At 35.9% G+C, this 24,507-nt stretch overlaps 4 protein-coding genes across 7 annotated transcripts; 1 reads left to right on the forward strand and 3 right to left on the reverse strand.

Annotated features, from left to right (window-relative positions):
* Positions 1 to 267: 267 nt before the first annotated feature.
* Positions 268 to 8,169, reverse strand: LOC105171824 (P-loop containing nucleoside triphosphate hydrolases superfamily protein). The gene is made up of 15 exons (XM_011093066.3): positions 7,921 to 8,169; positions 7,126 to 7,428; positions 6,118 to 6,296; positions 5,838 to 6,032; positions 5,481 to 5,657; positions 4,420 to 4,799; positions 4,048 to 4,228; positions 3,713 to 3,835; positions 3,519 to 3,635; positions 2,290 to 2,394; positions 1,739 to 1,879; positions 1,572 to 1,637; positions 1,021 to 1,179; positions 800 to 881; positions 268 to 638 (listed from the first exon to the last, which is right to left on the reverse strand). The coding sequence occupies exons 1-15, from the start codon at positions 8,102 to 8,104 to the stop codon at positions 583 to 585; spliced, it is 2,448 nt and encodes an 815-aa protein (XP_011091368.2). The 5' UTR covers positions 8,105 to 8,169; the 3' UTR covers positions 268 to 582.
* Positions 8,170 to 9,872: 1,703 nt separating this feature from the next.
* LOC105171823 (putative folate-biopterin transporter 9, chloroplastic) lies at positions 9,873 to 13,651 on the forward strand. Of its 4 annotated transcripts, none has more exons than XR_016067723.1 (3): positions 9,873 to 10,797; positions 11,625 to 12,863; positions 13,014 to 13,651. XR_016067723.1 is itself a non-coding variant. In XM_088885615.1 (2 exons), exons 1-2 carry the CDS (start codon positions 10,278 to 10,280, stop codon positions 12,779 to 12,781), a joined length of 1,677 nt encoding a protein of 558 aa, XP_088741741.1. In that variant the 5' UTR covers positions 9,873 to 10,277; the 3' UTR covers positions 12,782 to 13,007. The 4 variants fall into 4 exon arrangements, 1 of the variants encoding a protein (XP_088741741.1); XR_016067724.1 differs by having other exon boundaries at positions 13,026 to 13,651; XR_016067722.1 differs by having other exon boundaries at positions 9,875 to 10,797; positions 13,055 to 13,651.
* A 945-nt stretch (positions 13,652 to 14,596) lies between these two features.
* On the reverse strand, positions 14,597 to 16,829 carry LOC105171822 (pentatricopeptide repeat-containing protein At1g06140, mitochondrial-like). Its single transcript, XM_011093063.3, has one exon. It carries the CDS (start codon positions 16,631 to 16,633, stop codon positions 14,663 to 14,665), a length of 1,971 nt encoding a protein of 656 aa, XP_011091365.1. The 5' UTR covers positions 16,634 to 16,829; the 3' UTR covers positions 14,597 to 14,662.
* A 370-nt stretch (positions 16,830 to 17,199) lies between these two features.
* Positions 17,200 to 18,578, reverse strand: MYB305 (myb domain protein 305). The gene is made up of 3 exons (XM_011093062.3): positions 18,335 to 18,578; positions 17,989 to 18,118; positions 17,200 to 17,905 (listed from the first exon to the last, which is right to left on the reverse strand). The coding sequence occupies exons 1-3, from the start codon at positions 18,486 to 18,488 to the stop codon at positions 17,461 to 17,463; spliced, it is 729 nt and encodes a 242-aa protein (XP_011091364.1). The 5' UTR covers positions 18,489 to 18,578; the 3' UTR covers positions 17,200 to 17,460.
* Between the last annotated feature and the right edge of the window lie 5,929 nt (positions 18,579 to 24,507).

A 24,507-nucleotide genomic window follows, 5' to 3' on the forward strand; every position in this document is an offset into this window, starting at 1 on the left:
TAATAGGTGTAGTTTATGGATATATCCAGTAATCGAGTCAATGAAATAACAATGTCAATCTTCTACCACACTTTATTATCATAAGTTAACGTCAGTGAAAATGCATACCATATGCACATTGAAGCGACACATTTGGGTAACAACAAAGTAGGACAGAAAAACCTTAACATGATAAACAACCTCAAAATTGATGCCAGTTACAAGTTTACAACATCCGCAGCTTCCCCAGGAAAATTGAGCAGCAGGAAGACAAATATGCTAACATAATTGAGGAATAAATTGGCGATAACTAGCACATCAGCAAATCAGAATTCAATGACCATAACGTGTCAACGACTAGTTTAGAATTAAATTAATTGATTGAGACATGATTTAGTACCTGTGCCCTATAACAAAAGGGAAAAGAAAGCGATCTACAGACAAGGACTCATTGCTGTATATAGATATTAACTCTGTAAAAAATCTCATGTATGGAGAAGTTAAATGGGACAGAAAACTACAACGTGACCGTTTGATGTGGCAACGATTTGCGATAGATTGATGGTGCTTGCCTATTAGAGCTCTGGAAGCTATTCAACGTACTTAACTTTCCTTCTGTTGTAGCTTTTTCCTTTGCTTTCGCCTTTGTTCATGCAAACCTGGTTAAGCAGCAGAATAATGTAAGATATCAGTTCAAGGAAATGGGAATGTTCTATCAAGATTTAACTTGGTGATAACAATAACGGTCACATGATAATAGTGTTTGCATAGTAACATTGTGTCTTGTGGATAACGATGCAAAAAAGATAGATTGTAATACGTTTTTTCATCTCTTTCCTCTTCCTTCTTAAGTTGTCTGAACTCTTTTTCTTTTCTGCAATCTCTTTAAGATCCAAGCATTCCTGAGAACATAAGAACAGATACTAAAACCTGAGTCAAGCAAGACCCAAAAAGCCTATCGCGGAAACATCTATGGTAGAACTTGAGATTTTGACTTCCTTTGAGACAAGATATGGAGGTCAAAACATTTTCCAGCATTACCTCCTTACTTGCTGTCCTCAGTGCCTGAAGTGGCTCCACGCAGTCCTGGCCTATAACCACCAACTTATTCCTTTTATTTTGGTCTGAAGTACTAGCATCACCAAGTTTCTGCCTTGCTAGTTCTTCAAATTGATGTTGAAGAAGTGGCGAGACACCAGCCTGGCAACGCATCAATCAGTTTGGTCCATTGAAATGAAGCTTTGCAACTAGAGAGTGTAACTTAAAAATGCTGATTTCTTTGCCCAAAGATAACTAGGAAAATAATAGGTCTGCTTCCTGGTTTATTCATCCATGTAATGTTGCTTGGACTTTACAAGACAATAATTGCCTGAAAACACTGGAATCTTGAACGGTGCAGTGCATACAGGGCAATGTCAAACAGCAAGTAGATAGGGTCCTGAATGCGAATGAAAAGAAGAGTGTACTATCTGATATATTTCATCTTGATTCCAAGTATAAACCTTGATAGGATATTTTCTTGAGTGGATTTGAGACTGGGCATGCACTTAAGCCACATCTTAAAGTGTGTTTGAGCGTGTATATCTACTTACCCCAGCCAGGAACCGCTTGGAAAATGTTTTGGGTTGTAATGGTTTTGAAAGTAGTGTATTGAGCTCCTGCAATTTACGGTACAAAACTCTTAACATGATATTTATTTTGAATCAACTATTCTGCAAAATGTATCTTTCAAGAGAGTTTTAAACATGTCAAAACAGACCTGCTGCAACTTGTTCAACTGATTTGATTTGGCTTTGTTTTGCCTGTATTTCTTCACTCTGTCCTCCTCACTATCATTATCCTCCAAAACCAGTTCAACTGATTCAGCATTTCGCTCCAACCAACTTTTCTCAGCCTTTTCCTGGGGGAAGTTGTTGTGAACATGTGATCCAGTATGTAAATGACACATATGTAATCAAGCAGATCATAAGAACGTAATCTCCGGAGAGAAATTGCCAATTTCTATTTGCTAGAAATGGTGGGAGCAAGGGGCTGGAGTTTAAAGACTTATTCACCATCAAAGTAACAAAATGATGAAAAGCAAATCAAACTTAAAACATCGGCATGCTTGGTAAACATAGAGGTCTATTATTATTTGTTGAGATTAGACAAACAATCATAGCAAGAAAGAAAGAACCAAGAAGCATCCAGCAAAACTTATTCAGAAGTCTGAAAGTAGAGACGTCTAGTCTATGACTAGCAAACTGCTCCACAATTTCCTCAAAGTGACGATGATTAAACAAAAGAGACTATACAAATAAGCTCCATTACCTGGGAATCCTTCCGCACAATTTTGTCTATTTGATGTGCAAGAGATGATCGCTTCATAACCTCTGGCATATATGAGATTTCAACAGGAAATCGCTGGAAACTTTCCTGGATGACAACCAAAGATAATCATCACATGTGTAATTCAACTACTATAAAGCACATAATATATAGATCTCCCAATTTCAAACCTTATTTATTTTCAAATGTATAAGAACCTCTGACATGCAATGATAAGAACTGATTCAATTTATAAGTTGTACACAGAAGTAAAGCAACTGAGAACATTACAAAGAACAATATTAACCAAGGCCCCAACAAGAGTTAGAACATAGAGCTCTACTGAATTTCTCTCGAGGAAAAGCTGGCATCATGTATCGCTTAATTGAACACAAACTATCTTTAGAAATTCTTTCACACCAAATATTGCACAAAGTCCCCAAACAATTCCAGCTACATCCTTCATAGCTAGGCTGACAAAAAACAAATGCCCAGATGGAAGAAAACCAACAGTGCAGTCCATATTTTGAGGACTACAATAACCAGCTTTGATCTCATAAACCAACTGCTTAGACTGCTCAACCATTCAGCATTGACAATAGTTGCCAGGTTGCTCATGAACTATTATTTAGAATCAACTTAAAAGGTTTCTATTCAAAAGACGAGAATGCATCAGCAACACCTATAGCCATATAAGCATGTGTAATTTTCTGCCAGCAGTAATAGTTTGTAAACCTGTTTACGGGGCATGACAGCATAGACATATTAAATAAACCAGACAAAACATTCACTGGCATCTTCATTTGAGATGAATGACTTCAATTCTTTACGAATGTCCATTTTTTTACATTGCACTTTCTCAATCTATGATCTAGAGCCATCATGTTAATTGCCTTTTAACAATAAAAGCTCAAGAAAGATGCAAAAGATCACTTTTGGACTATCAAAAACTGAAACTACAGCCAGAACACTGCCTCCAGTTCCTACCTAATAAGTAATCAAGTTGAAAACAAGAGGGAGCCTATGTAATATATATCACCAGAGTCCACACCTTTGAACATTTCCCTCACATGCTTAAAGTACAAAGTCAAAATCTGGTTCTGAATCACTGTAAATTCTTTGCAAATTCTGATATTGAATTACACCTTTCTCATTTCTGTTACAAAATTTATACTCTGCTAAAACTAACAATCATGCTCATTGCTTAAGTACTTGCTCTACCAGAGAAGTACCTTTGCAAATGATTTGCACAAAGCTGCAAATTTTGACGCATCATTGGGTGAAATCAGAGCAATGCTGCAACCATCAGTAGAGGCTCTAGCTGTTCTTCCACATCTATGAACATATACCTGTACCAATAAACCTATCCTTCTTCAAATTTTCAGTATTTAGAAGAGACCAAAATGTGAATTCTGGTGAGAATTACTTCAGCTGAATGGGGAAGCTGGTAATGAACAACAGTTCGAACACCAGGAATGTCAAGTCCTCGTGCTGCAGCATCAGTAGCAACAAGCGTGCCATGTTCATTTGCACGGAAACGGTCGACTGACTGCATTGAGCATGAGGCTTAAGAAGCAAATCCAACAGATTACCAGAGGAGGAAGGTGTACCCCAGAGATAATAATTATTGAATAGCTAACAACATGAAAATGATTCTCCAAAACAATCAACACAGGAAAACAACCAGTGATGCAGGTAAACAATCAACCGAGGCAAGATAACCTTAAAGCAACCAGTGATGCGAAAGTAGAGCAAACAGACCTTCAGACGTGCTCGCTGCTGCATCTCAGAGTGAAGGGTCCATACATTTATGCTGAGGATACGCATTAATGAAGAAATGCGACGTAAAGCAGCAATTGAAGTACAGAAGACAATCGTGCGACCTTGTCCATGAACACTTAACAAATAATACAAATAAGCATCCTTTTCTTCTTCCCTGCACCTGCAACTCATATCCATGAGATACTCTCTCGCTATGTGAGCCAGTGTAATTAATGAAGGACAATACGGAACAAGAACATGAGCCAGGAAAGAACTTGTACTTTTTGCAGTGGACAAAATTTTAGGAAGCATGGCTTAGCACAAAGGCCCAGTCCTCCAAATTTAAATATGTGAAAAGAGAAAAACACATACTCAATAATCGATTCCACAAGCTTGTTTGCCAAAATTGAAGGATTAGTAAGATCTACTATAGCAGTATTTGGCCTCATTCCTGCCCTCTCTGAAAGGGTCTCAATTGAATTAAGCTCATCCCTTTTTGCATTAACAGATCCACGCTTTAACTTCTTACGGAAATCAGCAGATAGAGCAAGAGTTGCCGAGAACACAAAGGTTTGTCTTTTCTTTCTTTGGGTGCTAGCAACAGTGACACAGTTCTGTGTATTCTGAGGCTGACTCTCGGTTGATTCCCTGTTCATGGGAAGCATGTCAATTATGGACTGTAACTCCCGAAAATGACCAGTTTCAATCATGCGGTCAGCCTCATCCAGCACAAAAAATGACAAAGAATGCAGCTGCAATAAACAAAATATGAGCAAGGGTTACTATTAATTAACGGGGCAAATCATAATGAAATAGAAGTTTAGATCCAGACACTTATGCAGCTGTATAGACTTGATATGTGAACCTTATTGTGTTATAAATTACTCCAAATTACAATAACCATTTATTGAATTTCCATGTCAAATGTGCAGCATGAGGTTTAAATTGCTAGAGAAAAGAGAAAGTACAGGTGGTTCATTCAGGGACATAAAGTGATCAGACCAGAAATAGCATTTTTCAGTTGCAAACAAGAAAAAAAAATTCATTTATTAGCCAACAGTTGTAATAGGGCCTTCTCACTGGAGGCGGTGTTTATATCAGAATCTCAGCACCCACTTTTTACATCCCAAGTGGATCTGCAACAACAGTTCTCTGATCACCTTTAGAACCATTGTTGGTGGGCTGTGTGCTCCAAGATCATGCCGACAGGTGCATTACCATAACAAAGTCAGCCAGTTATAACTAAGACATTGAAATGAAGAAACCGAAAATTCCCTCGGATAAGGAAGGAAGAGAAGAAAAAGATTATTTTACATCCCTATCGCTAGACAAATTGTCCAATGATCATAAATCATAAAAACGATATCCAATAGTATTGAAGATCAATTAAACTCCCTGCATGCAACTAATTTACTAGAAGGATTTAGTCTTACCTCCACGAGGTGAATTTCTCCACCTGACATAAGTTCCCATAGTCTCCCTGGTGTCCCAACAACAATTTCAGGCCTAGCTCTCAAAAGCCTTTCCTGCTTCTCTGTTGACATTCCACCAACAATAGGAACCACTCTGATATTGGTGCCTAATGCCACTTCTTTGAGATGATCACTGACCTTTAATAAAGGAAAACATATTAATGCACAAACTGTAAAAAATTATGATGTAAATTACAGAGTGCACAGGCGGTTGCTGAGGTCAGAAGTTAGAAATACAACTTCTTATCTCAAGTCCCAATAGACAATAAGCTATTCGGCACACCAGAGAAAAGGCACCATAGAAGCAATCATGAGTACCTGAAGAGCAAGCTCCCTCGTGGGGGTAACAATCAATGCACGCAGAACACTCTGTGGAGCAATCCTCTCACTGGCTTCTCCCTTTTCATCCAGAAGCCTCTCCACCTTTTCTCGTTCTTCCAGAAGCCGCTGTAAAATTGGCAAACCAAAGGCAAGTGTTTTTCCGGATCCTGTCTCTGCAGCACCAATTACATCCTGTCAAGCCATGTAATTGTCTTTAATAATATGCCAGTAGTTTCCTTGAGCTAATCAAATGTCAAGCATTGATGAAATACCCAACCTTCCCTTGATGAGCAGCAGCAGGAATACAAGCCCTCTGTATTGGTGTGGGCTCTTTGAACTTGAGCCTATATATCGATTTCATTATTATAGGATGAAGTCTCAGCTCATTCCAAGCATAATATTCTTCTTCATCAACTGAATCCTCATCAACATTATCGTTATCGTTTCCGTCACCATCTGAAGTCAAATTTTCATGTTGTAGGAAGCACGCTATAAGACTAATACTGATATCGCAATAATATTCATCAGAGTAGTGGATGAGAAATCAAATCATTATAATCAGCATGGATCAAACTTATTCTCACATACAGATAATGTAAAACAATACAGCAGCTTACGTAGTAATGAAACTATGGGGTTAAAAGGAAGTGTCTAAAATAGTTTAACCGTCCATGTCATTTCAAATGTTAGAAAAGCATACCGTCATACAAATGTTAGTCATTAAAGTGTTAGGCAACTGACTGCAAATAAATATAGGATAGATAAACATAATGATAAAAGTTTTATCAAACTACAGGGCATCATATATAAAGAAAATCTTGAAAATAGTTGAATCACCCGATTGGATTGTGTGAAAAGCATAGCAAATTAAACATATTACTTATTTAAGTGTCAGGCAACTGACTGCTTAGAGGAAAGCTAAGAAAAAGGGAAAACATTTACCTTTAAGTAAATATAAGGTATTTACTTCTAAATCACAAAATTTGCATAGTGAATCTGCATGATCTCAACTATCTTGTAAATCACCAAAAGTAACCATGTGCAGGATACTCCTACTAAAAAGCTAGTGGAAAACCAAGTTCAAACAGATATCAAGTAGAAATGAAAAGCTTCACAACTATGATCATGCAGTTGCATCACAGTATTCCCAGTAAAGAAAAATAAGCTCAGATTATTTCTTATGCCCTCTTTCAAATTTATTTCCTATTCACAAGCTGAAAGAAATTAATCTCAAACCTGCCAAAATCTGCATTACAAAATTATCTAGAGAAAATAGAATACAAACCAGCAGTCGCTGCATTTTCCTCTACTTTATTTGCCTCATTATTCTTCCGCTGATCTTTTTTCTTTTTCTTTTCATTCTTCTTTTTCTTTTTCTTTTTCACTCCTTTCTTCTCATCCTGATCTTTGCTTTGTTCAGCCTCACCATCATGTTCACCAACAGAGATATCATCAGGGTCTCCTTCATTTAGCTTCCGTTTCTTTGATTTCGACTTCCCTTTCAACTTATTCCTCTCATTTTCCACATTGACTTCCGGAATTTCCAATCCATACTCTGATTCGTCAATCTCTTCAAGAGTAAGAAACCCTGCACTCACGAAAACATCAAAATGATAGACAATTGGGCTCATATGATAGAAATCCCAATTAATTATCGTAACTTAACAGAAAAAAGGAATATCTGGGGAGAAAAAGGATGAATTCATGTTACTTCTGGACTAATTTAAGATGAAATCAAGCATAAAGTTCGCATTTTTCCAACATTGAATAATCTGTATCATAAGATACACAGATAATGGAATGAACATTACTTGAGAGAAACTAAATTTTCGGAATTTCACTGGATAAAAGAAAAAGGAAAAGGAAAACGAGCACTAATAATTATCAAACAATCCTCCACCAAGTAAAGACAATAATTAAAAGGCAAAACCCACAAAGGAGGTTCAAAACAGATTAAGAAACACACTCCGAAAATCCTATTCGAGAGCTTGGAACCTAAAACAACATCAAATCTAACAAAACAAAGCTACAGAAATTTGATCGAAAACGCAAATTAAGAATGAAACATAAAAAGCAGCACCTCCTTCAAGTTCGTTGGAGCCGATGAAGAGTGAGAAATCATCGTCGCCGCCGCCATTACTCTCGGGAAGCGACGAGCTCCATGGGAGTGAGTCCAGCCGTTCGAGTTTCTGGTCCGACTCCTGTCGGGCTCGCTTCTTCAAGCCTCGCTTGGCTTTCTTTTTCTCAGAGGAGCCGGACGCCATTGTTGAGCTATGAAAGCAAGAACAGAAAGCAGCGGGGTTTAACGGCGGTTTTGGTTTAGGCTTCCGTGGGATTTGGACCCATGAAAAGAGTGAGCCAATGTTAAGGAATTGGGCCTAACTCCAGACTGGAATTTGGGCTCGTAGAGTTCTATAACCCAATTAGAATCACAGCTACATTATTTGAAAATTCCAAATAGAGAAAATCAGTTTGGATCGATGAATTTGAAGGTAAGCATTTTAAATTTTTAAACAATAATTTTTTTGCATTTGCTGGGTAATTTATATTAGAAAGATTTTATTTTTTTATTTTATTGAATATTAATTAATTTAAAAAATACTTTTTTATATGAGTCATTGAATATCATTATATATTCTTAAATCTTTTCATCAATAAACATGACATCGGGTCCAAGTAATCAAGGGGGCAACCTGGGTCAAGTTTGAATGGAGTAGGTTCAGGTCTAATAAAAATGGGTTGCGATGGGTTGGGTTTAATTTTTGTGAACTCGCTTGAGTCTGAGGCGTATCTCGAGCTTTGTTATGAACCTGCTCAACCCCATCTAGCTCGATCTCAAACATAATTATTATTAATAATTAATTTATTTTCTAAAATTTAAAATTTTACGTTTGGAGATTTTTTATTCACTCACTTCACTTATTTGAAAATTATGATTTGAAATTAAGTAGGATGATATTTGAATATGAATAATTAATAATATATTCATTTATCTTTCATGTACAATGTTATAAATATTTAATGGCCATGACAATTAGATTTAAAACAACAATTATAAACTCACATGAATTGTCATCAAATATTAAACACTCCCAATTTTTTGGTGGTTTATATGAATAATATCACAATATCATTAAATTTAAGAAAATATTTGTTATTCTAGAATTCGGAAAAAAAAAATCATTTTAAACAATTAACCAGATCGGGGCATGGGGGACGACAACAGGGGCAGGATGAATAACATATTTTTAGGGGGACGGTGCAAGGTGGGTTCTCATCCAGGTTTCCTCAAAATGAAGTCAGCGGATTGTAGGTCTATCCTAACCTGCCCCAGACATGCCCTATTGCTAACACTGTCCATCAAGTGGGTTTGAGAAAAAAACATAATACATAAAATCAATCACAATGCCTGAATATCCAATATTGATTGCAAATGATAAGCTTGTGAGTCTTAAACTCCTCCCGCTAATAAGGATTTTTTCAAAGACAAACTCCTAATACTTCAGTTAAAACAGATAATATATATCGTCACGAAGCCCAATTGCATCACGAGCAACATCATTTGGCGCTATACATAGGAACGAGTGCATGTGCTAAGCCCCTTGTCTAAATAACTAATGATGCTAGAATGATGTGTTGTAGAAGAAAATCTTGCTTGATTTAAAGCACAAAATATCATGTTCAGAGAGGAGCTTTCACAAAGATAAATCGTGAGGCCTAGTTAAAGCAGACAATACATTGCGTCACAAACCCCAATCACGTTGCATACATCATCATTTGACGCTATATATAGGAACAAATTCATGTATCATCAGATTGCATTCAAATAAAATTAAATAAAGTATAATTTATTGTAAAATAATAAAAAAGATTTCAATCAATTTGACGTCATATATTACAAATCCAATGTCACAAACTGATGGATCCAACCCCAAACGTTATTCAGTGAAAGTTGAGATCCAAATTATTTGGAGACAAAAACAGCGTATATGAAGAAGCCAGGTGTTGAGACATAGAGTTCTTGGGCCCCCTCAAATCTCCCCAGCAAAAAACACAAATCAAACGTTTGAAACATCATTGTTAGCTGGAACCCTCTTCAACCCTCTTTCCCATTCTAAACAGACTTGTGTTGTGAATTGTGATGCTATTAGAATTCTACTCCTTGAACAAAACACAAACTTGTAATAAACTTCAAAATAAATTAATTAATCCATCGTTTTGCTCTTCCCTATTCCTACCATTCCCTGTACTCTTCTAGATTCCTCTTCTCGTCTAAACTATGGTCTCTCCGTCGTAATTATAAATCCCCGTAATCAAGATTCTTACTTGACTAAAACTCAGAGCACCTCACCAAATTCCCGAGGTTGGTCCGAAGTGGGGGTTTCTTAAATACCTTCTGTACACCATTTTTCCCTCTGTTTCTTGAACTCAGAGTTAATGTCAATCATGGTTCCTACATTAATTTCCGGCCGAAACCCATTATTTCTAATCGATCCAGGTACACGATACCCTTTACAGAATCATAGTTTATTGCCTCTGAAATCAAGAATTCATTGTTCTCAGCAGCGGAACCCCAAGAACGCTATGAAGGAGTACAGAAGGCCCAGAACCCCTATATTGAAACCTGTTATCATCAGCCCAGATGAAGAGATGTCTATTATCAGAAATGAATCTGGAAAAAGTGTCGTGTTTGGGGGAAAGAATGGGTTTTTAGAAGTAGGCAATAAGGATATGATGGTTTTGTGTGGGCTTGGTTACTACGTGAATGGGTTCAGGGGGTTTCCATGGCTGGCGCTGAATTTCCACATGGCCCACAATCTTAACATGCATCCATCCACATTGCAGCTTGTGCAGAATTCTGGTAATTTGCCTATGGTTGCAAAGCCTTTATATGGGATATTGTCTGATGCTCTCTACATTGGTGGTGCTCATAGGATACCTTACGTTTCCATTGGAGGTAGAGTCCATTGTCTTCCTTACCTTTTTTTGGTCTTTTTTCTTTTAGTAGTTTTTGCAGTTTTTGATACTCAAATTCAGGTTTTGTTCAAGTTTTATTTTCTTTATTTGGTTTTGTAATGTTAGTTTGAGCAGTATGTCTACTGGTACATGCTCCGATTACTGACTGGCTGTGTTATTAGTATAAGGTTGCGATTGACAATTTGTTTGTTATGTTTTGATTTGATGGTTTTAGCTTACATGAGTTTAGTTTAAGCTTGGTTTGGAACCTTGAAACTTGTTTAATGGTTGCTTCAATTTGCAGAGTTCTGTGACTTTTACTTTCTTGTTATTTGAAGAAACTGTTTGATCAAACTTGACCTCATATGACATGAGAATTAGTGCTGAAGCAGGGTGCAAGGAAAAGTTGTTTCTTTTATTTGATTCTTGCAATGTTCAAGGAACCGTGCAGAACTCTCACTGTGGTTGATTTTTTTATTGTATCGATGAATCTAGAAAGTCCACAACTATGACCTGGATTTTGTTTCGATTAAAATCATCTGAATGGCAAAAACTTCTCCGTAGGATTTAATTTTAGTTGTTCACTCAAGTACTTTTAACATGTAAGCTGATTGGCATACATAATCCTAGCTGGTGTCATGAGGTATGAATGACCTTGTGTTGACGCTTTCAAGCGAGTGACCTATGCATAATCATGCTGTTAGTCGTTGTGTTTCTCTGTCAATGAACCCTTTTAGGCTTTCTAATATGCATTTTTTGATCCATAAACTGTTTAGGTTTATTGCATTGAGCAGCATTGGACAACCCTGATATATGAATCTCTTACAGTCCTTTTACAGGCTCTATCATGGGGATCATTGGCATTAATCCCGATAGCAAGTGAAGCTCGTCCAGCTCTCATGGCATGTGTTCTTTTGAGTAATCTCGGGGCATCGATTGCAGAAGTTGCAAAGGATGCCCTCGTTGCTGAGTATGGCCAGAAGAACAAAGTGCCTGGCCTCCAGTCTTATGCGTATATGGCCTCAGCTATAGGTGGGGTTCTTGGAAATTTACTAGGTGGATTTTTCTTACTCAAAACACAACAGACGAAATCAATGTTCCTAGCCTTTGCAGCTATGCTCGCGCTTCAACTCACAGTATCTTTAAAAACGAGAGAGGATTCCCTTGGTTTATCTCAACCATCAACTTACCCTCTTGTGAGGGAATCGATTCCAACAAGCATCAAGAAACAATACTCTGACCTTATGGCAGTGATCAAAGAAGAGAGCGTATCACGCCCTCTATTTTGGGTCGTGTCATCGATTTTAGCAATCCCAATTTTGTCAGGTTCAATCTTTTGCTACCAGACTCAGTGCCTGAATCTTGATCCATCAGTTATCGGAATGTCAAAGGTGACTGGACAACTGATGCTTCTTTCATTGACTGTACTCTATGATCGGTTCTGGAAGAATATTCCTTTGAGAAAGTTGGCCAGCATTGCACAGATGTCATATGCATTTGCGCTTCTTCTTGATCTTGTCCTGGTTAAACAGTTAAACATCCAACTTGGAATCCCAAACGAGGTATTTGCTCTATGTTTCTCCGGGTTGGCAGAAACCATTGCACAATTTAAGCTCTTGCCATTCTGCGTGCTGTTTGCAAGCTTAGCTCCACGGGGCTGTGAAGGATCGTTAATGTCTTTCTTGGGTTCTGCCTTGTGTTTATCGTCCATATTCAGTGGGTTCTTAGGCGTCGGTCTGGCTTCGTTTCTTGGTATAACATCTGGCAATTACTCAAGTCTACCTTTGGGAATCATGATACAGTTTTTCACAGCTTTGTTACCTCTCCACTGGATCGATTACGTGCCTATGTCGCAAGTTGTGCCTGAAAAGGCTGTGAAGAAAGGTAGAAGTAAACGAACAAGAAGATATAGGAGAGTGGGACGGGTTTTATTTGATTCTGTATATTCCTATCGTCGAGAAAGAGAATCTGATCTGCGCTGGTGAAATACTCCAATGGAAGAATCTGATCTGCGCTGGTGAAATACTCCAATGGAACATTGAGATTGCGCAAAAACAACTAACTTAGGTAAGCATGCAGATTATATTTTCTTATTCCGCACACCCCACTTAATATATGCACACACGTGTACAGATTTTTTTTAAAAAAAATAAAATAAATGACATAATTTTTGCACATGTAGTATGTGTATATAACATAGAATAATAGATGCAATAGAATTCGAGACAGAAAATTCAATTCGTGTCTGCGGGTGATAGGCTGCATGCATAAAGGCGAGATAAGAGTCACTTGACCATGGGGGATTCCAATGCTTTTGTGAACCATTTTGGAGATTTTCACATGGTTTGATTCTACACTGAGTTTGATGGAGATACAATCAAGATTGATAGACTGAACGAGATTAGAAGTAAAGCGGATGGCACAATGGATCGATCATTCGAGTTTCTTTCTTTCCTTTTTCTTTTTTCTTTTTTAAATGATTCTGATATAAAGTTAGAATGGTAGTGAAAAGACTATTGCATAGTTCAGTTGCAACTGTATATAATCCATCTTGAGGACTGCAGCATTAGATCCAGCTTGAAATGGGGTGAATATACAGGACCGGTTCAATGGAGTCGGTCCATCACTGACTGTTGAATTAGGATGGAGGTGGTCGGCCACTTATACTCCGACAGTCGTTTGACCTCCCTATGATAATCAGTCGGTGGTGGGTAGCCTCCATTCAAATCAGACCATCTAAGATTTCTGAATTTTCTGTGTACAAATTATGAGTTCAGGCTATGAACACTTTGTCGGGGCAACCTTGAAATCAAATAATTTGTCAACTTAGGCAGACGTGTAAGCTTCGTTCTCAATTGATATATATGTGTGTCTGTACGTGTATTGAATAAATACAACTATTGACAGAGAGCCCTCTTCATGAAACACACAATTGGTGGGCGAAATCTTTAGGAAAGGAACCTTTGATGGCGACACATGATGTCTTTTTTGAAAAGGCTGAGGCTTCCATTGAAGGGCCTTTGGTAAGCAAGACAATGCTCTTATGAGACAGGGACCAGTCTCACATCACTGATAAGTAGGGGTCCCCATGTGTCATTTTTCAAGAATCACTGCGACCTTTGTACAAAAATTCCTATGGGGTAGAAATCATGTCGATCATCGCAAAAATAATTACAGTTGTCTGGAAACTTTGATTTCGGCCTCTTGAAAAGTGAAAATAATCCTATTAAAATTTTCTTTTCCTGATCCCTGCATGCGACTGGCTTAATTAGCTCGTCCAGTTACAAATTATTGAAAAGAAAAGGACGACATTTTTGTATTCAATTTCAACATCATAGCTAGCATGTTTCTTGAAATCTTACCTGATAGACAATCAATATAGGAAAAGAAAATCATAGCAAACAAATTTCTACTTAAAACACGGAGAAATAACTCATAGGACGTATGAAAGGAGTAGGCGGATTCAAACCAGAAATGAGAGGGAAGAACAGGGGTCGGGTGACTTGGGTCAATCATATTATCTGCATGTCATATAAAGATGTTTAGCTACTATACATTAAGCTATTAGCCCAAGGACCTTAAATAACACCCAACTTCTAAGTTTGTATTCGCCATAGATCCATGTCTAGTAAAACATGACTTGTAGTGTGCAGATCATATACAGTGTGAATAGTAATTTGGACATATAAGTATGGGTTCTTGTAGTGATCCAAGATGAGTTTAATATGAATTTAAATGTGGAACCTGAAGAACAAAGCCTGATGCACGTCGATCCTTTTCTGCATATCAAGGCGGCTATAAGGTCGATGAATGAATCATCTTTCTGTACAGCTTTTAGCTCATAGGAAGTGGTTGATACGAAATATTTATTGTTCTGACACCTCCATCGAATACACAGAATCAGTATCATAAGAAGTTAACTTCATTGCAGAAACTAATTCATCTAGCATTACATAAATTAACTCAGAGCGAGGATGCGACTTGTCAGCAACAAAAAAACTGTGAGTGGTGCTATTTATGCTGATCCAACTACATCCTGGCATCTTCCTCAACCCTCTTTCTCTCATAACCTTCCTAACCTCAGCTACAGCGTCCCACCTCTTCGAAGCAGCATATAGATTAGAAAGTGAGATATAATTCGAGGAGTTGTCTGGTTCCATCTTGATGAGGGTCTTGTAAGCCAAATCTTGCATTTCAGAATTCCCATGGAGTTCCGAAGCAGACAAAAGTGCACCCCAAACGCTGGGACCTGGTTCAACAGGCATGCTCTTAATAAAATTCAGTGCTCGATCAAGCTGGCCTGATCTACCAAACAAATCAACCATGCAAGCACACATCTCCACTGTAGGTTTGATGTTATAATCATTCACAACAGAATCATATATTCGCATTCCATCGTTAGTCAATCCTGATCTACAACACGCAGAAAGAATCCCCACAACAATAGTCGTGTCTGGTTTCACTCCATTCTGCAGCATCTTATCAAACAAAATGACTGCAGTTTGACCCTGGCCATGTAAACCATATGCAGAAATAATTGAGCTCCAAGAAATGGCATCCTTATTGATACATTCATATTCGAACACTCGGTTTGCATAATTCAAACTTCCACATTTGGAATACATATCAATTAAAGCATTACACAGAGAGAGTTCGTAATTTAACTCCCTCCTAACTGCAAAACCATGAATCTGCTTCCCACCCATCAAACTAGCAAATGAACAACAAGCAGGCAAAATAGCAACAAGTGACACCTTATTGGGGGCCACCCCATTTCTCCATTGCATTTCACGAAAAAGGAACAAGGCTTCATCAAACTTCGCGCAATGCACATAGCCATTAATCATCGCAGTCCAAGTAAAGACGTTCTTCCGTTTTAAACTATCAAATACCCTTCTTCCTAAATCAACTTTACCACTCTTTGAGTACATATCAATCAAACAACATCCCAGGTGAACATCACTCTCCAAACCTAAACTCGAATCCAATCCGTTCCTCACGATGTAAGAGTGTAACTCCCTTCCATGACCACATTTTTTGCGGGATTCATCATTTATAGCACCTCCACCACACAATGAAAGGAGAGTAGAGACTGTGAATGCATCAAATCTCAAGCCTTCATTTTGCATTCCCTTCACGAAGTCCCACAATTTGTACTTAAGGAAAGAATCATCCCTATCTTCCATATTCACCTTCCCGTAACCTGAAATCAAGGCATTCCACGAGGACACATTTCTTAGAGGCATTTCATCAAACACTTTCAAAGAATCATCAAAGCACCCATATCTACCGTACATAGACATCAAGGAGTTTCCCACCACAGTATCTAACACCAATGCATTTCTTACACTCCTCGCATGTACCAATTTCCCAAGCAAAACTTCCCCACTATCCCCTATGATCTTAAATATCAGCGAAAAAGTGAAATCATCCGGCAACGGCAAAATGGAACTACCAGCCATATCTCGGAAAAGCTCCAAACTTTCCACAAAAAGCTCATTTTTCCCATACCCACTTAGCAGAGTATTACAAATATGCGTGTTCTTAACCAAGAGCGAATCGAAAACGAGCCGCGCGTCAAACGGGCGTTTAAACTGACAGCATGAGAAGATGAGCTTCTGGGCTATAAGAGGGTGCTGCGCCAGGCCCAACCGCTGAGCTCTCGCGTGAGATTGCTGGATGAGTTTGAGGGAGTGGGTTTCAATAGAGAGCTCAAGAAGGTTGAGAAGCGAAATCAACGGATCCACTGCGGGGACAGAACTATGAAAAGGTGAAGCCCTTTGGATCGACCTGAAGCAGCAGTTTCTGATAGCTGAGATTCTTGAGAAGGCGATCATATGAATTGGCGCCAACGTGTTTGAAAGAATGCCTCAGATACGATAACAAAGCAGTGGCGTGGCTGCTCGTGTGTGTTCTTGATATCCTCTTTCTTGGAGAGATTTCGCACGCATTTTATCACATACCTCCAATTTCAGTTATTTTCAGCTACAATTTACAGCGTATTGGGCTTAGTTGATCATTTAAAATTCGCTATATTTCAAATACAACTATAAATAATTAAATTAGTTCTATTATGATTTACAATAAAAGTAAACAATAAAATATAAGTAAAAATATCGATTTTTTTGTTGAATGATTACTTTGTTTGAAATTACTACCTCATATTGTTTCACCCTTTTTAGCCTAACTTTGAATTTTAACTATACAAGCAATCAGAAATCACACTAGATCCGGGCTTGGTCTGAAGCAATTACATGACAAGTTTAATAAATTTTTCGTGTAATTGGTGTACAATATGAAGACCGACTAAACTTGTTTTGAATAAGAACTTCCGTTTGACGCAATATGTACTCGTTGCTCAATTTGCTTCAAATTAAGCAAAGAAGGAACAGCACCAAAAGTATTAGAAGGACAAAATTCTTGCAGATGTTATTGAATTTCCATCTTATATGATGGTTGCCAAGATTTTTCAAACATGGTAGCAGTTCCTTGATAAGCCAGACCACTCCAGATGCCTTAATAAAATACAACTTACTTATTAGCCTGGAGATTGCTGCAAAAACATGAAATCATAAGCCGGAAAGCCTGAAAACCATCTTTGGTTTTCGATGTTTTTGTTCAACAACGAAAGTGGGAGATTATCAGAAGTGTTACGTATGAAAACTCAACAGAAATTCGAGGCTAAAGCCGGCTGGTAATAAGCCCTGTTTGTGATATTCCCATGTAGATCATCCAAGTTCCACAGGCCATCCCACATGAGCATATCCTCGTTGGAGGCCTGCTCCGGCACGGCTGCACAGCTGTTGATCATTGAGTAAAGCAGCCCTTGCTCGTCGGATGTGCTTGGGAGCACAATTTCTTGCCTCATCAGCTGAGTGAAAGTCGGCAGCTTGTTGTCGTTTTCGTCAAAAGAAGGCAAGATCGTTTTTGTGTTGGTCTGGTGTTGTTGTTGCTGCTGCAGCTGGAATTGTTGCCGCCTAAGAAGACGAGCCCGTGATTTCTCGGCGTTTTGGGAGGAGGGCTTGCCCTTTTTCTTGAAATGAGTTCTCCAGTAGTTCTTGATCTCATTGTCAGTTCTTCCAGGCAGGTTTCTTGCAATTGTTGACCACCTACAATGTTTTTGGTTCAAGAAACCTAGTTCTTGAAAAAGTTTAATGAAGAAAGAAATCGAAGAGAAGACAATAAAGGATACCTGTTACCCCATCTAGCATGCAGCTCAAGAATTATGCTCTCCTCATGAGGGGTTATTTGCCCCCTCTTGAGGTCTGGCCTCAAGTAATTCACCCATCTCAATCTACAGCTTTTCCCATTCCTTTTCAGCCCTGTCAAAATAAAAACAACCCAATAGAGTCATAATCAAGTACCCTCAGGGCTCAACCAAGACAGGGACAGTCGTCGTTCTGATCAGACCATAAGTTTCACAAAATGGGGACGATCGTTGTTCTAATCAGATCATAAATTTCACAAAACTGAGACGATCATCGTTCTGATCATATTATAAGCTTTGAAACAGTTCATAAACAACACAAATTAAGTACCTGCAAGCCTAGACACATTGTTCCATCTACCTTCACCATGCAATTTCACATACTCAACAAGCAACCTATCTTCTTCAGCGGTCCAAGGGCCCTTTCTCCAGCCTTCTTCCATGAGCCCCCACCCCCTATTTTCAGCCATTATTTCCCAATACATATCTAGAAGAATAATCTTTGTATGCTTGTTTGGTATTCTTTCCAACTATATATATATATATATGTTGTCTTGTACATTCCCTTACATTAGGTGCTTGTGTTTGCTGCATATTTATATTGGCCCTCTAGCTAGCAGCCTTTGCTTCAATGCATCACTCAACTCCCTATCTGCCCACCATATCATGCCAAAATTACTTATATACCCCAATAGAATCCTTTACCGTGATAAGGACTAACACCTTACAATTTTATTACAACAATATTGACAATATGTCATTCAATTTTATCATAACATTATATATTGATAAGATCATGAAACAATAAATTCAAGAATGCAAAACATAATTGAGAGTCCTTCATTATACACGACTATAAAAGAATTAATTACATTACCCTAAAAAATTACGAGCAAAACGTATACTAACCATAAAAATAAATCTTTTTTAAATATTTAATCAATGACAATTAAGGAAAACCAAAAGAACATTTGCCAAGGCATTAGGTAACAAGGTTCAATATGTTTAGCATGATATCAGGATCAGAGTAAATAAGAGATATTAAGTTCGAATTTTGTCGACGTCTATTTACAAAAAAATGTTGTTGTCTCACTTCTATATTGATTGAAATTGCGTTGCTGTGTCAGAAGAAGAACAACTATACTGATTCGATATACTCAAAAGACACCCTCGATACACTATTGAAGCGGCCAATCTTCCTATAGCTTAGGGCCAGGTTTAGAGCTCGTGAAACTCATCACTACCTTGTAACGGCGTAAAAATTCACGTGCAGAATTTTCACAGTAAAAGAATATATTAAAAAATTAAAATAAAATTATTTATTCTCTCTAATAATTTAAATTTTTAGATGGGATGATCGTTGAAAATAACGAAAAAGCTCGAATATTGATGTAGAGGTTGAGAAAGGCCATGTAGAAGGTAAGGGTTGTGCATCTAGACATGGTAGACGTCATAAGAATTAAACCACTCTCTTAATATTGGCAATAAAAAAATAAAGGAAAGTGGGGGTGGCTAATACTTTAAGGAGTGTGGCCAATGGGATCTCAACAGCTGTGGATTTGCTTACTTCTTAAGGAGGACATAATCACCCTGGTTTTAATTTTAAATATGATTCTTTTGATACTATTTATGGGCATTTAGGACAGTTTATTATTATAATAACACGTTCTTAATACGTCATTAGTAGACAGGTGGTGCTAATTAATGTCGCACCTTTAGGTGAAGTGCTTTACTTGTAGTTTATTCACAAGAGCAATCATACACATATGGATGGATCGTCATTTTTTAAGATTTAATATAATTATATATAGATTTTTCGTAGTTTGAAAAATTATATTTAGTATTAAAGTTAAATATACTTTGCACTTCTAAACTATGCGTAAAGTGTATTTGCACTCCTGAACTGTAAAACGTAACGAAATAGTCCCTTATTTATGATATACACTATTTTTTTTATCACGAAAATGCCCTTATTATTTACACCCCTAAAATATCTCTATTACAATCATTCTCTTAAATATAATCTGAATTATTATAAATTTTTTATTTAAAATAAATACTACCCGAAATTTATGATTTTTTTACTGAGTATAGAATTTGTACAAACTCCATAAATTTATAGCTCTTATACTTTTTTACATAACGGTAAAAAATTTACATAATTTTTCTTGTGTTGTTTTATATATTGAACTTTTTTAAAAAATAAATTATCAATACAAATTTAAAATATTACATCGAACATATATATATTCAGTAAAATATGCAAATCTATAATATAATTAATATAGTATTTTGTATTTTTTTAAGTAATGATATGATATATTTTTATTACGTGGACATGTAATTGAATAAAAATTTATAATTTATAAATATATTTTTTTATAATATTATAAATTATAAATATTATTTTTAAAATAAAATGTGACTAAAATTTTAAATCACTAAAAATAGTTTGGGGGAGATATTTTAATAAAATATAATTTAAGAAGTAAATAAAATACATAGGGGTAAGTGAGAATGGCATTTTGTTTCTATCAATTCCAAATTATTTTGTTAGGGGTGTTTTTGTTATCTTTTATACTTTAGGGGTGTAAACGAGATAATATGCATAGTTCAGGGGTGCAAAATATATTTAACCCTTTAGTATTATTGACGTTTGTTTTCGTCTAATAAATAAATATCTTCATCAGTCAAAATTTACGGAGCTCATTTGGTAAAAATAAATAAATAAAAATTTTATATTTACCTTCAATTTACTTGTTACTGACTGATTGCAAGTCAAACAAATATTTCATGACTAAACTATGCTTATACATATTCACAGACACTAATGCATCTAAAAAGATATATATATCTTCAACCTTATAAGGTAATTTGATCAGAAAAAAACTATTTGACCTCCAATAAGTCAGTAGTAAGTCAATTGGGGGCATAAATATTTTCATTCAATTTTGTTGCTAAGATCAATAATTTTTTTGAATTTTGACTAATAAAAGGATCTATTTATAATTGGACAGGAAATAACTCAGTGGTACTAGATATAATTTTTCAAACCACAAGGAGTCTACGTGTAATTACACAAATCCTCAAGGGACGATGTAATAATCCCTGTATATGTGTAACTAGCCATCATGACACGTAATACTTGCGCGTATATAATTTAATAGATACAATAAATTTTAAAACAAAAATAAAAACAGAGAGCAGGTGATGAGTATGAGTGCGAGTAGAAGATAAACATGATAATACAATAGCAATTACAGATGACGTTGACCATTTGAAACAAATATAATTCATATTTAAATTGGTATAATTAAATATTTAAGAGTATAATTATTTTAAAATTATGATATTGTGGTATCACAAACCGTCAGTGAGAGGTGACTTCCTTTAGACTCTTGAACCTTAACAAATAGTATATATATAACTTTGTATAGCACGAATTTGATACTAATATATATACTTATATATATATATATACAGTCATTTACACGTCTTCTTGTTGTTCACTAAACCAACTGGCACACAAATGTCAAGGTTACAAGAGAACTCCAAACTCAACACGAACACTTCCATACTCAAATCAATCCACGAGCCATAAGATCTCAAACTGCAAGTTAAAGTTGCTCGTATATTTCTCACATCATATATGTGTGTGTATATATATATATCTATATATATATATATTCATTTTGTTGAGGATAATATCCGAACTCCAAGAACAAATTTTAGATCCTAAGAATAACCAATTCATAAAATGCGCACTCACAAATTAATCGTATCTTGTGACGATTTCTTTTTTTTTCTTCTTTCTTTCTTTTTTAAGGAAAAAAAAAAGAAAACTAGAAAAATAGAGAATCCGTGTTGTGTACGGACATGAGAGAGGGAGAATTGATCATTCAAAAAGTGTAAAAGAACACTTTGCACTAAGGAAGAAGACATGCAATATTTAGTGGTTCAACAGTCCAGAAAAGGACTTGCAAAGTGGAAAATCATATGCAATCTTTAATTTATGTATATATCTCAATACCCTTTCCTATTTTTATTTTTTTAGAACTCAAAATGCTTCCTTTATCTTAGAGATTATGTTAATTTATGTTCGTTCGATCGAGTATTTATCGTTGTGTTAAAAATTACAATTGCTACTGAAAAATTAATGACATATTACTATTAAAATTAAAAATTTAAAAATATCTCTCGATACAAGAATGACTTTTTTGTCATAGTTACATTACAAAAAAATTGAATTTTTGCTATACTATAAATGACAACGGCTTAAAATCATGTTAATCAATATTATTAACCACGGTTAAACAAAATCAAAGCAAAAACTTAAATTTTTACCACGATTAATCAATATTCGTCATGGATTTTAGCCATACCCAAAACATTTGCCATAGTTTTAGACATGGCTAATATTTTGGCCACACTTGCAAAAACAATGACTAGTGGTCGTTGCAAGCCGTGGCTATAATGATTAACCGCAGTGAAAAATCATATTTTTGCTAGTGTTAATTACCATGAGTAAAAGAGAAAAATCGTTATGAATACTAATTAACCACAGTTGCACATGCAATAGCTACTAGCTATTAATTCTGCAGTCGATGCCAAAATATTAGCTATAGCTAAAAATCATATAACGTGTTTTGGATATAACTAAAAACCATGATAAATATTAATTAATCATGGTAAAAATATTGACTTTAAACATTGATTTTGTCACCGTGGTTAATTGTATTGATTTACTATGATTTGCAAGTCATGGTCATGATTTATATTGTAGCGAAAAATTAATTCTTTTTGTAGTGTCAGAACTCACAAATATTTACCACTACAAGAATAACTTTTTGTCACGGGTAATTAATTAAAAAATCATAATAAATATTAATTAACTGCGAGCCACACAACAACTATTAAATATTATTTCTGCAGACGAGGCTAGAACAGTTATAGCTAAAAATTACATCAAATATTTTGGAGTGGTACGAAGTAGATTAGGATAAGAAGTGACTAGTGAAGATGCCGGGTACAAAATAATAATATTTTATAACATAATATTCTTTAATTTAATTTAAATTGAGATTAGGGAATGTAAAGACATGCCACGGCAGTTCTAGAAGCATTAGCTTTTGTATATAATAATCCCAAATTATCCAAGTCGATGGATTTACTGAATCCTATTATATATATAAATTAATTGGGACGTATTATTTATTCTATACTTTATTATAATTTTATTGAGAAGCATCTGATCTTTGCAGCGGCTGTCTCCCTCCCAATTCAGTGCTCTACCACTGATTATGGGATTTATGTAGATTAAAATTAATTAAAAATTTGATCAGATAAATAAGATTGTAATTTTTAATTAATTATGTTATCAAAATGTTGAGCATGCAAAATAATTTATTTTGAATTGTGTAGAAAAAGATGAGGTGGATTAAGGGTTGTGGCCTTCATTTTTTACATTTTGTTGGTGGTTTTCATATGTAGAAAACATTGTGGTATGTGATGGAACTGACGGTGTTTATATGCCAGCTTTAAGACTTAGATATCCCGTACAAAGAATATTGACGAGACATTTAAGTGAAATAGGAGATGCATTTGTTTGTTCCGGACACTGATAGAAATATTTAATTATTATTCTTTTTATTTGAAACGATGATGAATTATTATTAATTGAGAAAACTCAATTACAATCATTCTTGTCAATTATCAATACCTAATAAAAATAAATTACAATGATCATACCCTGATCAATAATAACAGATTAATAAAATCTAAATAATATCCACTATACAGTGTAATAACATCTGCGCATATAACATGATGAAACCTTAGTTTCTAATTATTTAAGAATTAAGGGTTTTGCTGCAGAGTTTAGTATGTAGTAGACAGGGGAGTAAGATCATGCGTATTCAAATTGACGACGGAGATCGGAATTTACGGACAATCATCAGAAACATCATATATAGGCTGAGATGTTGCTTTGCCCTGTTGTCTTGTTCATCTCAGCCTTTGCTTGGTGAAATTTAATCAAGATTTATCAGGCAGTTCCCGACGAGTTGATCTTGTTAAGTGATAACTTTGTCGGATTAAATATAATTTTCGTCTTTTATCTTTTATATGTTAACATTTTAGTCTTTTATTTTTTTGGGGTGACAAATAGATTTGTAACTTTTAAGTTTTTCGTGATTTTGATCTTTTAGTTATCGGAGTTTGCAAATGTTGCCGAAATAAAAGTATGTGCCGCTCGTGCTTATTTCAATTTGGGACTTTTTTGTTTTCATTGTCAAATTATTAATGAACCAAAATCGCGAATAATTAAAAGTTACATGACCTGTTTGCTATTTTAGAAAGATAAAAGGCTAAAACATCAAATTACAGAAACTACAGGACCAAAAATAGGCTTCCATCTGGCAGAAATTGACCAAATGAAAACAAAAATCCTAAATCAATAAAGCATGTATCGTGGCAATATTTTCAAACTTCGGCGATTGAAAAATC

The sequence above is a fragment of the Sesamum indicum genome, linkage group LG10, assembly GCF_026168435.1.
Source record: "Sesamum indicum cultivar Baizhima isolate 11 linkage group LG10, ASM2616843v1, whole genome shotgun sequence".
NCBI classification, from domain to species: domain Eukaryota; kingdom Viridiplantae; phylum Streptophyta; class Magnoliopsida; order Lamiales; family Pedaliaceae; genus Sesamum; species Sesamum indicum.